At 32.4% G+C, this 13,481-nt stretch overlaps 1 protein-coding gene across 2 annotated transcripts; it reads right to left on the bottom strand.

Annotated features, from left to right (window-relative positions):
* Positions 1-434: 434 nt before the first annotated feature.
* On the bottom strand, positions 435-10,804 carry LOC107911481 (ATP synthase subunit delta', mitochondrial). Of its 2 annotated transcripts, none has more exons than XM_016839297.2 (2): positions 10,258-10,787; positions 435-776 (listed from the first exon to the last, which is right to left on the bottom strand). In XM_016839297.2, the coding sequence occupies exons 1-2, from the start codon at positions 10,516-10,518 to the stop codon at positions 696-698; spliced, it is 342 nt and encodes a 113-aa protein (XP_016694786.1). In that variant the 5' UTR covers positions 10,519-10,787; the 3' UTR covers positions 435-695. The 2 variants fall into 2 exon arrangements, with proteins under 2 accessions (XP_016694786.1, XP_016694787.1); XM_016839298.2 differs by lacking the exon at positions 435-776 and adding an exon at positions 8,542-9,082 and having other exon boundaries at positions 10,258-10,804.
* Positions 10,805-13,481: the final 2,677 nt, after the last annotated feature.

The raw sequence follows: 13,481 nt of genomic DNA on the forward strand, positions 1-13,481 counted from the left end.
TGTGGACATTCGAAGACCGTGTCCCAGCACATGCAATATTCAAAATAGGGCCACATGGCCATATCGTAGGCTGTGTCTTAAACCGTGTAGCATACTAACTTGAAAAACACTCGACCATGGGACAACCTATGTCCCAAGTTGTGTGCAAGATAAGTTGCCCCTAAAATATGCCAAAACATTACCCTTTTCTTGCACAACAAACCAAACCATTTCCAATCATTTTCACATGACCAAAACACTTTCAGCCATACCAAATCAACCATCCTATAAACTTAACTAATATGCCACCAAAAGGCACCACAATTCATACACCAAAATCAATCCAACCAACATCTCAAGTTCATTAATTAAGCGCATATCAAATATACCAAATTCATTTCAAACATACATGTCATTCAACCATGATTTACCTATCAAAACAAGTAATGCATAAGTATTCAACAACCTATCAATTTATACCATCCATTAACTATAAACATTAAGGCATACATAACCTTAGCACCACTCAAACATACCAAATTGCCAAAACACACATAAATCATTTAATCTAAATGTTTATCCAATGTACCCTCATTGGTACCATAAGTTAACATCCAAATCAACTTAAACTCAATACCATAAATTCATATTTTAAACTACATCACACATTGATAAAAAGCATAAAATAAACTCCTATTGCATGCCATTTATAACCGTTAACCAAAACTACCAATATGACGAATGGATAGTATGATGGTACTTCGACAAGATTCCAACTGATTGAGCTTTCCGATGATCTACAAAATAAAGAAAAACACCTGTGAAAGCAACTAATGCTTAATAAACTCGTATAAAGGAAACTTAAACTTACCGAACAATTTAAGTTAAACAACCAAACATAATTTCATTATGTCATAAGCCAATTTTCCTTTCCTATACACACCACCTTACAAAGTTAGTGAGTGTAACATTGCATATATAAATCCAATCAAAGCATGACATAAAAATCATATCCAAGATTTTATTTTCATAATTCATTACTCATACATATACAGTAAACCATCTTTACCTTTAAATTACACATTTCATCACAATCCATATCATTACTCAAAAATCATGATTCATTTCATGTAATCATATACCATTTAAAGCTTTATTTTCTCGTTGAGCCAAATAGAATATCATCGGATACTTGGAAAAATACTTATATAACTATTTAATTCTCTAAACACACAACATAACTAGATAACATATTTATAGACATATGAAACATATATTTACCAAGGCATTAATATTCATTATCAACTATACTAATCAAAACATTCATCTCATATTCATACTTATGATATATATCTCACCTAAAACATATTACCTAAATAACGAATGATTAAAGGATGAGATACTGACCTTTTCGGATAACATCTTTTTCAACCTTTTCGTTGATTCAGAAATACCGAATGTAATGCCATGGTATCTTTCAACCATGGTCTTTTTTTCTTTTTGAGAATAATATCATGATGTATTTTAATCACGGTTTTTTCCTTTTCTCAATCAAGGCTATTCCAAACACCAATTCATTGATACATATGTAAAGATATCAATTAATCTTATAAATTCATATGTAATACTTTAAAATGATATAGAAACTTACCTAGACGAAAACAGTTGTAAAACTGAAGTCGACGACTAATTTGATACTTTAGCTTTTCCACGATTTAAAACTAATTGGCCAATTTCTTGATCTAAATAATAATTTCATTCAATTAATATAATTCCAACACTTAAATAAACAATTTTATTCAATTAAGTCCTTCCATCATCATTTTATAAAATTACGCCAACATTTTACCTTTTATACAATTTAATCCTTAAACTCAAAACTCACAAATTAAGCACAATTAAAGAAAACCCATGCTAGTCGATTTTTACTTACTCCCTACTCAGCCCACTTTTATCAAAAATTCACTAAAATTCCATTAAGTTTTACTATTTTCACAAAAAAAAATCTTTAAACATTAAAATTACAAAAAATCATTTAACAAAATGCTTTTATTTAACAACCAAACTTAATAATCTATCAACTAAACCTAAAACACATTCAATCTATTTATGGTAAGTCCTTATAATTTTTAAAAATTTCACAAATGGTTAGCTAGATTAAGCTACAACGATCTCAAAAACATAAAAATTACTAAAAACTAACTTAAATATCATACCATGCAAGGGGAAATAGCTTGGCCAAACCTTGGTGTTCTTCAACCATGGTGTATCGATGGTAGATAAACAAGAAAGAAGAAGATGAATTTGTGATGCACGATTACTGCCTAAAGAGGAACTAGTATGAGAGTTTTACGCCAACTTAATTGTGGCAGATGCTTGTAAAGTTATTGTTCGAAAAAAGAAGGTACCCCTTGCTTCTAAATCCATTAATGATTTGTTTAATCTACCTGATGTTGAAGAATATGAGTATTTTTCCATGATGACAAATATCAATTAGGATTTTCTTCAACAAGTACTTAATGTCGTTACAAACCCGATATCCCAATCGATTATAAGAAAGTATGGTAGTCATTCTTGCTGAAGGGAATACTTAAAACTAGTGGCGAATGTATGGTTCTACTTTGTTCGATATAACTTCATGTTTATCTCACATAGTTCCACCATCTCGATAGAACGAATGCTTTTGTTATATGCAATTATGACAGAAACGTCTATCAATGTTGGAAAAATTATTCTCAAAGAAATCCAAGATTGTGCTATGAAAAAGGGAGGAAGTACCTACTTTCCATTATTGATTACTTTACTTTGCTTGAGGAAGTGCTATGACTCAGTAAATGAAATAGATGAAGCAAAATTTGAAGGAGAACCAAACAGTCTTTTACCGAGAGTGGAACCAAATAGCCCTAAACTGAGAGTGGAGCCAAACATTGCTAAACTAGTTGAGTCAAGTGTTAATCCCGAGTTGACCATTCCTATGCCCACTTCTTTAAACACTGAAGAAATTGAAATTTTCAACTATGATAGATATGTGGAAATTTATACATAACCAACAACAAACTTACTAGAAATATACGAAAATTCGAGATGATTCCATAAGGAATACTTTTAAGAATATCTCTAACAATTTTATTCCTGGTATCCGAGATCATATCTTCAAGTCATGGACAAAAGAGAATGAGAATATAAATGAGAATGAGAAGGCAAAGGAGCAAGATAAGCGGGATAATTTAGATTAATAAAAAGGGGGAATTCTTTTTTCTTAGTATTACTTTTAAGACATTTTATTTATTTTAGGAATATTTTATTTATTGCATAATAAAGTTGAATAATTTGCTTTCTATGAATAAACTAACCTAATACCTTTCATTAATTTTGTTCTCTAGTAAAAAGCATAGTAATGTGGCAATGTGAATGTACATGTCTAAGGATTGAATTTTTCAAAAAAGAATTGGTACTTAAGTAGTCTTCATGACTCACCCCTCTTTTTTGGGTCCTACCTAGTGTACAGTTTTCATTCACTACTCTGTTATTTTGCAATGAGGACATTGCATCTTTTTAAAGGGGGTAAGGGCCAATCTTTTATGAATTTCAATTTTTTCACATAAGTATGTTGAAATAAAATGATGTTTAGAAATAATTTTTGTTAATAAGTTAGCTCATATGCAAATATAATTTCTAATATTATTTAAGTTCTTGTTATATGCTAGCTTAGTTATAATATGTTTGTATTTTCATTAGTTTTATATAGTCTGTGCCATGAAACCTTACTCTCCTTAAAAATAGACATGCATGAAGGTTTAAATCTTTAGAATTGTCTTAGTAACTTTCTTGATGCGAAATCCTATGAGACATAAGAATCTAAATATGATTTAGGCACAATTTTTTTTGGATCATTTGAGTCTTTCAAGCTTACCATGCAAATTTAACCTTTGAAAAATTAGTTTGAGCCATATAGCCTATTTTATTTACCCAATAAACCACCATATTTCCATATTTTAAATTTTTATCCTATTTTACACCTATCCTAACTATACTTGTCTTGGTGAGAAAATTTCAGGGAAAAATACAAAAAGATGTATATATTTGAAAAAAAATATGCTCAGTTGATGAAATGTATTGTTGAGCATAAGTCTCAAATTAAGTTTGGGGGTGTTAAAACCCATTATTAGAAAGGTTGTACCCCAAAAGATCCAAGACAAAGTTAAGGTTAAGATGATCGAACCTAAAAAAATCACTTCTCTTAATCTCTACCTTACACCTAGGCCAATTACAACCTTATTAAAGACCTATTGATTTTGATGATTATGCCAACTGCATTAGTGAAGAGAAATTACTAGGTGCAACATATGAAGGCCAATAATTAATCCTTATGATTTATTTGTCTAATTAGATAAGGAAAATTTGTTGAATGGTGAATTTTATATACAACTTTGAGATACATGCAAATTATGACTTATGATAGCATTTTCTTTTACTTAACAAAAGATTATGAAATGATAACTACATGTGAGCAATTTATTAGTAAGAAGAGTTTGTGAGTATAAAGTTGTTGATGCATGATTATGTGAAAAGTTGATTCTATGGAAATATTATGCAAGATTGCCCTAAATTTTTTCTTTGCATTACTCGGGACGAGCAACGAATTAAGTTTGGGGGTGTGATACATTTAAATTATATAGGTTTTATTAACCCATTTTTATTCATAATTGATGCAAATTTCGAGCATATGGGTAGCTAATTGAGTTATTTTAATTCATATTAAGACATTAAACATAAATTAAGTGAAGTTTTCAATTTTATATAAAATAGTATTAATTTTGCATTATTTTATTATTTTATGTTGGATGTTAATTTTTTACTCAAAAAGTTGCAGATGGACCATCGAATTAATAAAGTAAGGGAGCTAATTAATATCACACATGAGCACAAGTTAAATTGTACTTCATGTGGACGACAAGCTCATCGAATTGGACCCAAAGATTCCATTCAACCAAACTTGGAAGATGTTTGTTCAAAAGGATAAAGTTTGCTCTTAGTTGGGTGTCAAAAACCGTCTAATAAGGGGAGAATGACCCAAATTCGGCAAAGGCATATGAGTAGCCCAAAATTAACTTTTGGAAGAATTATTTGGAGGCCCCTACAGTTGTGAAAAAAAAAATCAGAAATCAGCCTCCAACTAATACCCAGGAGATCATCCAACCCTTTGCATGATTCATGTATGAAATCAAGCATGAATCAAGCAACCACCAACCTCTTCCTCCACATTTCATGGCCGACCAAGAAAGAGAGCATTTCAAGGGATCTCCATGCTATTTTTAGCAAACTTCTTAACCATCCCTCTACTATAAATACCACCTTTCATTCCCATTCCCATTTCCATAATCCTTCGTCATTCATTTATCTCTTATTTTTCCTTCTCTTTGTTTCTCTCTTCACGTACAAGACATTCCCATTCCCATTTTATTTAGCTAGTCTTTCCCTTAAGGAAAATCACTCTTGGTCAGCCACCTTGAGGAGCATTTTGCGAAGGAGTAATCACGAGAATCAGAGGAAGCCTCCACAATCAGTCTTCGGAGAATCACCGAAATCATCAAGAGTTTCTTCTTTCTTCTTCCTTATTCTTTAATTTTGTTTTTAGTTATTCAACATGTTTTCAAATTGTAGTGATGTTTTTCCATTGACAATATTGACTTAATTTTGTTTAGTTAGAATAATTGCAATTACTAGATAAAATTCATTTAATTCATGTTTATATTGTTCTGTGCATTAATTGTTCATACTTCCAATTAAAATCATTATGTATTTCATACATTAAAATATGTTTGAATGCATTAGAATTAGTTAGTCAATCCTAATCAGATGCTAACTAATGGACACACTAATTGGAATGCGCATGCTTAACTTATATCCTAATCAGAATAAATTAGGGGTTCATAATAGAATAATAGAACTTATTACCTTGCATAACTTTAGGTTTATGTGATTAAATTGTTTCAAACCTAATCTATCTCTGTTACTTTATATAAATTCTAATGAATCCTTAGTTAAATTATGACATTGATTTATGCATATTTTTCTAAGTATAAGATTCAGTTGAACTTATATAAGATTCCTAGTTAATGAACAATCGAGTTGCCATGAAATATTTTGTAAACATTGTTAAACATGATGAAAATGAATTGAGTCAAGTGTTGTAATTATTCTAGCTTATTCATGTTATTATTGTTGAACTTCTGAAATTGCTGCTAAACCATCACCCTGCATTTTATTTTATCTCATTTACATTTAGGTTAATTTGCATCTAGTTAATCAATTTAATTTTAACATCCACCACTTCAAAATTATTTTGTTTTCTTTACCAACTTGTAAATTCATAATTTTGTAATTATTTGATTAACATATACAGTCCTTGTGGAGACGATAATTCTTTTACTTACTTATTACTTGATAACGATTGTGTACACTCGTACAAACTTACGTGTTACAAGTTTTTGGCACCGTTGCTGAGGACTATTGCCTTAATCATATTTTTTGTGAAAATTTTCTTTGCAATTTGGTTTTTAAACGCTAAGGGGAAAAGAAAAGAAAAATTGAAGAAGAGGAGAGGAGAGGAAGGGGCGACTAAGGTAGAGAAAGATTGATTAAAGGCTGATCAAATTAATTAAAAGTAGTATTTATACCTAGGTTTTACTAGGTATGGGCAGCACATATAAAAGAAAGAGGGATTTTTGCAAAATTAAATTATTTTGCAACGGAAGGGAATCAAACTTGGAACCTTAATCTAATTTCCATGCTTTCATATTTTCCTTTTAACCACTGGGTTATTTCCTCATTTTTGAAATAATTTTGCATTCCTATTAAGCTAAAATTCTAGATGTTACAAATACATATTCTATATTGTAACACAAGTATATAAACAATTACATATGAAGGTATGAAAGTATCAAGGGCAAACTAATTCAACTATCCTGGCAAAAGAATGATCAAATCTAATTATATATACCAAAACCTATCTTAAGGTCTTTAGCTATGAATACCAATGCACAATTTAAAACATTTATAATCTATTCATTATAACATTCAATATCAAGTTTATTTCATATAAAAAATTTGTTTAACATATCGTCTGAATCTCTTTGAGTTTATCGACTCATTCATATTCATTTCAATACTATATTCTATTATTAGTCTATTCCACTACCTTTTCAAGTTTTCCAATTTCAAGTATAATGTTACGCTCAATGGAAACCTAGTAAAACAGACCTGGATACACAAGTAAACTGCATCACTTTAGATAGCTCGTAAGTGCTTAAAGTATTCCACACTAGAGCACCGAAGTGCAAAGCCCGTAGGCATCAAATGCATTCTCATATTCCTTCCACCACACCAAGGTCTTCGTAGAGACATATAATACTTGATGATCCGCAACAAATGCTAGATCTCGATATAATCTGTAATGATCTACGTATAATCACATATTCCGTACAAGCGTGCATATTGTCACGTCCCGAGATCGGGGCTGGAAGTTTTGGTCGTACATTGTGAAGGTTCGCCAAGATTCAGACGAGCTGGGTGTTCACTAAGAGAGTTTCAATAAGGGGTGCTCGCCAGCAGTAGTGTGCATCAAATGAAATGGTAAGCGGTTCATCAGTTTCATTGCGAGGCAGGTTCGCTAATGTGTTGGTAAGTTGGGGGTTTGCCAATCTATGTGGTGAATTAGGTTCGCCAGGTAAGTTGCGAACTGGGTTCACCAATTGAGTTGCAAACTGGGTTTGCCGGTCAAAGATACAATTAGACTCAAATTAGGAAAAAGTGATTTAGTGTATCTAGGAATACTTTACATGCAAGTAACAACTTTCCTAAGTCAGATAGAGTATCCAAAGATATCTAGGACTTTAGGTCTATAAAGACGACCCTTAATTCTATGAAATTCTTCACTGAAAATTCTGCCATCAAAGTCTCTATTCTAGTTTCTGTTAGTAGCAATCCTGGTAAGTCTCTGTCTTGTTAAAGTTGATCGTCCCAAAAGCTAGGTTCGCTTGCATGTGTGAAATTTCTATGCTCTGTTAGTAATCTGTTTGTTTGTTACGACCAATTCGACCATCTTCTAGCAAGGACAAAGGCGAAGCCAAACTCTTTTAAGTTTCTTCGTTTTCGGTAAGTGATAGGTAATTGTCAGATTATTGCTAATCGCTATGCCTTTCAAAAGTGTAAGTGGCCAGAAATTATTCTAATTGTGTTCAGAAACTATGGGCCCGTTTGTTTGACTGAAAATAATTTCCGAAAAATGATTTCTGAAAAATGACTTACTTTTCTGAAAATGTTGATATTTTTTTGTGTTTGAATGAATCTGTGTAAAATATTTTCTATTGTTTGGTAGATTTCCTGAAAATATTTTATAAAAACTAATTTAAATTAAACATACATTTGAGAATTTATTATTTTTTCATTGTTTAATTGAGCTTATTTTATATCTATTAAATTTATATTTTACATTATTTTTACATATATTGCAATGATTTATTTATAAATATTCATTTTTCATACAACAATACTCAAAATCTTGGAATCACAATATCATATTTGTAACATTTGCAGTAACTAAACTCAACAAATCAAAACATCTCCACTTTTAAACATCCTATCCTATTAAATTATTAATTACCAATGGAGGAACATATTTCTAGTAACACAAGAAGCTGATAATAACCGAGCTAATTCATAAAAGACTATATTATCCATTACTTTCCTTCATACACTCTACGTTTTTCCTACTTGGCAAAGGCACCATGAAAAGTTGCATTCTTATTTTCAATTTTCATAGGCAAACCCATACCAAAACACAAAGAGTAGAACATAAATAAACACTAGTGGAGTGACAAAGGATTTACTATCAAGTCTTCAGTTGACATTGGTCTCAAGTTTGATCTCTGAATTAATCTCTTACCCCTTTCCCCTTAAAAAAAAAGTGTATTTATGCAAAAAAACCTTCAACAGTTAACTTTGTCACTTGAGTGACCTGTTTAAAAGGAAGGGATAGATATGGCTAGAATTACATTTTGAGAATATTAGGAGACTTCTTAGTGGCCTTTGGTGTTGGAACCTATCAAAAGAAATAAAGACAGAATGGAAGAAAAATGTTTGAATAGTGGAATCAAATCATAGCAAGGATTGGCAAACTTGATCAAGTATCAGTATTATCATCATCCTTCAAGGAACAAATATAAGTGATAGATAGACATTAGTTTTGGTAGTTAGGTGCAATCCTTTAGAATTACATCTTTTCCCTCATTACCAATCTATGCCCATGAGCTGAAATTAATTATCTTTGTGCAAAATTATGAGGTTCCATTCGATGTCCAAAATTCAGAGCAAGGCAAATGCTTTTGAAAATTAAATAAAAATATATATAGCATAATAAGGAATATTGTGGAACTAAAATTATGAACACATAAGTTTTTTATAAGCAAATCCAACTTTCCAACACAAATGCTCCAGGTATCCGAGTGAATGCTTAGAAATATCATGACGGTAAGGCGTGCAAGTGCACGAAGTAAAGTAGGATAGCAAATGCTAATAAAAATACAACCCTCACTCTCTATTTGTCTACTCAAGGATTTTAAGGACACTAGTTATCAATGTCACTGCATTTTTAAGTGCATTCCCAATGAACTCACAATCCAATAATCCTGATATGGCCATTAACTTTTTCATCTAAAAGGAGTAGCAGAATTGGCATTGACAAGAAATAGACAACAAATATGAAAACAAATATTTCTTTTGGGATAAATGAGCTGCAGCTAAAAGCCTAAAAGATATCCTATGATCAGTTTCTGAATATGAAAATCAGTAAAGGTAATACGAATACACTCTAAATTGCAGTGCAATACCACAGTTTGTTGTCTTGTCTTCCAGGGAATTTAATTTTGTTTCAGAATTTGTAACCCGATTTAAAGACTGCATTGAATGGTATCATTATCAAATAAATTCATCAATAGGAGTTGTATGGGGCAAATGTTTGAAATCAACAGTAATGCCGTACAATTATAGACCCATTCAGATAATCAAGACAAAATAAAAGTAATTGGCATTGCATTCTATCGAAAAAACAACTAACATAATTTTAGCAAAAATAAAAAATAAAGGTTTGACATTTTGCCTTGTACCAGATAATAGCATGAAAATATTCATTTCCACAATCCTAATCCCAGAAAACAGAATTGAAGACAAATCGGAAATATCCCAAATAGAATTTAAAGAAAAAAACCCAAATGTTACCTCTATGGTGGCCAACTCAGAAGCATAAGGAAGGACGAAATGGACAGTGAGTTTGGAAGGAATGGAGGAAGGAGTGGGAGGATGAGGTTGCATGAAAGAGAGAGGAGTTTTAGGAGGTTCCATATTGGGGATCACTTTAGAACACGCCTCCGTGAACGTGGCATCCGCAAAGGGAGCCGCTGGCAGATCAGTGGAGAACGATCGAGCCCTTGCTGCCAAAATGGGTCGACGGGCCAATAGCATTGATGCTGGACGCAACATTCTGGGAGGGGGTTGGTGGTGATCGCTCGGCTATTGCAAGGTCAGAGACAGCGTCGGAGAAGAGGGGTCGTTCAGTCTCTTTCTTCACTCTTTTTTGTTTTGGTACTTTGTATTTTTGAAACCGCTGCTGGCTAACGGCAAGCAGTAGATCAGGGTGACAAGGATGGGGGAAGGGGGAAGGGGGAAGGGGGAAGGGGAAGAGGCATCAGGTTGAGTTTACTGGTGAAGGGAAAATCTTTGAAAAAGGTCTTACCAAAATAAAATTTGTAAGACATTTTCGTAAAATAAACATTTATTTTTCCATGTTTTGTAAAAGGTTTAGGATGGGAAACTATTTTTAGCCAAACAAACCTTAAAAAAGGCTCTTTTATTTTTACAAGTAAACAAACACAATCTATATTAATTGTTTTGGTTTTTTCAAAAGAAACTTTATTTTTGAAACCAAAAGTAAGTTTTCTGAAAAAGATCTGTTTTAATCTACGAAACTCTATTTTCAAAACACGATTTTGAAAAGATTATTTTAAAACATAGTTTTATGTGAGCCAATGTTTTAGGTATGTTTTGAAAGAATGGTTTTTAAATTGTGTTTTAAAGGCACTTAATGTCCAAGTTTTTTATAAGCAAATGTTTCAGCTCTGCTTCGTGCGTGCTCTTTATTAAGTTCGCTTTGTATGAGCTACTTGTTTAGCTTTGCTTTAGTGCGAGCTTTTTGTTCTGTGAGCTCTTTTGTGAGCCTTTTGATTGGTATATCAAAGATTGTGAGTGCTCATCAGCTTGTTAGTAAGCATGCTTTAACCGAACCGGTCTTGTGACCTAAGGTAGACCCTATTCATGTTTTTTGTTTGACAAACCATCGTGCGACCTAAGGCCGACTCTGTTATGATATATGTGAACTGGTCTTTGTCGCGTGTGAATATGATGTGCGAATTGTGCAATTGTGCATGTTGAATGAGTATCATTCCCACGAGGATTGGATGAGTGCTCTTTGTCTATGTTATCACAATTGAATATAAAAGATAAATGTATCGAATGATGTTTAATGAAATTAAAATGGGATTAACACATTAGAAATGAGAGTAATCAAGTATACTAACAGAGATTACCATGGCAACAAATCAAACAAGAGTACTAAGGACTATAGCAAGGTTGGAATATTGGTCGTGAAGGCTGGGATTACTAAGGAATATGTTCTAACCCGTGAATGTCGTGGCAAAACTATGGCGAACTTACTATTCGATTGGGCACTATTGTGGTTTACCTCTATCGAAAGCAAGACCTAGAGTTACTCACCCCTAAGACACTATATGTCTATAGGCTCGGGATTAACAACTACTACTAAAACTCAACCTTCTAAATTGTATAAGGTAAGGCTCTATGTCTAGAGTTTACACTAGTATTTCATTCAACACTCACTTATATTACCCAACTTCAGTCTAGGTAACCTAATCCGTCGGTGTCAAGCTACCTTAAGACTTATTGAGCATTCATCAACACTTTCTTAAGCTTTTAAACTAAAACAACCATTGATTAAAGCAGAAACATGAACCATATTAATCCATAAATATTAATCAAAGTTAAAACATCATTTAAAGCAAACCCCAACCGTATTAAGTTAGCTCATGGCTTGGCTACACATCAATATCCCAAAATATCATTTTAGAATAAAAGAATTGAAACAAAATGTAGAAGAAGAAATCTGGGTTTCAAAACTCCAATCCTCCCAACTCGATATCTTGTTGCTCGCCTTCACCAAAGTTCACAGTCAGCTCAACTTGCCCTTATTGCCACAATGAGACCTCTGTCCAAGCTCCGAAAACATCTCATGTCTCCCTCCTTTCTTTGCCTTTTATACTGGGTTGTCCTCTAGGGTAAAATCCGTCAGCCAATGATTGTTTTTTTCCCTAATTTTAAGTTGAATATTCTCTATTACACGTGCATGTAGGGGACCAAATACTGAGTGCCCTCATTGCCGATTGGGTGTTTGTCATTTTCTTCACCAGCATTACCATGTCAATCTCTCATAATGCCTAGACAAACCTCCATCCTTTACTAGCATTCTCCCTCAAACATGTCATTCAACCACAACAAGACATTTCCAAAAGTAATTAAAAGTAAAGATGCAATAAAGTAATCACCATCGCAAGTTATTAGATGCACTACTCGATTGAATAGAAATGATCATGCAATTACCTAAAATGAAGCTAATTTTACTTAAGCACAAGCAATTAATTAAGTTTAAAAATTATGAATTATAACTCCTTTCAAGAGTTATCAGTCTTGCGACCTAAGGCAGACCTTATTCAAAGTTTTCTAAAAACTATAAGCGAGTTGGTTTCGCGACCTAAGGCGAACCTAGTCTTAGGTTTTTAAATGATTTTGAAAGTATTGGCCTCATGATTTCAAAGCGAGCCTTTTTAAAGAAAGTTTTTAAAGAAAGGATTAATAAACATTCTTTAGCAAGTTTTTAAAGAAAGGATTAATAAGCATTCTTTTTAACACTGTTTTCACAAAATATGTTTTCCTATGCGAACTAGGTCTCGCAACCTTACATCCGAACCCAATACGCAAAATGTTTTCAAACTAAAGTTTTCTACTATTTTCAAATACTATCTTTAAGTATAACCTATTGGTTTATGATCATTCATTGAGTTTTCAATGAACTCACCCACTCCTCTCTTACTTCTCAGGTAAGTAGGTTGCAGATAACATTGGCGAGGTTGGCGATCTGGTGAGGCACTTGACTGATATGGGCAAACCATAAGGATGGGCGATGGGTTTATATTATGTGGATTAGAACATTATTTATATCATTGATTTGATTACTGAACAATTTACTCAAGTTTGAATTTAGAATATTTTGCTTCAAGTTAAATTTTATTTCTACGAACCATGACTTGGAATTTAGTTTTTATTTATTACTAAATCAATGTTATTCATGCATGAGCAATTTGTTGTTTTGCTGA

This window comes from Gossypium hirsutum, chromosome D11 (assembly GCF_007990345.1).
Source record: "Gossypium hirsutum isolate 1008001.06 chromosome D11, Gossypium_hirsutum_v2.1, whole genome shotgun sequence".
NCBI lineage: Eukaryota > Viridiplantae > Streptophyta > Magnoliopsida > Malvales > Malvaceae > Gossypium > Gossypium hirsutum.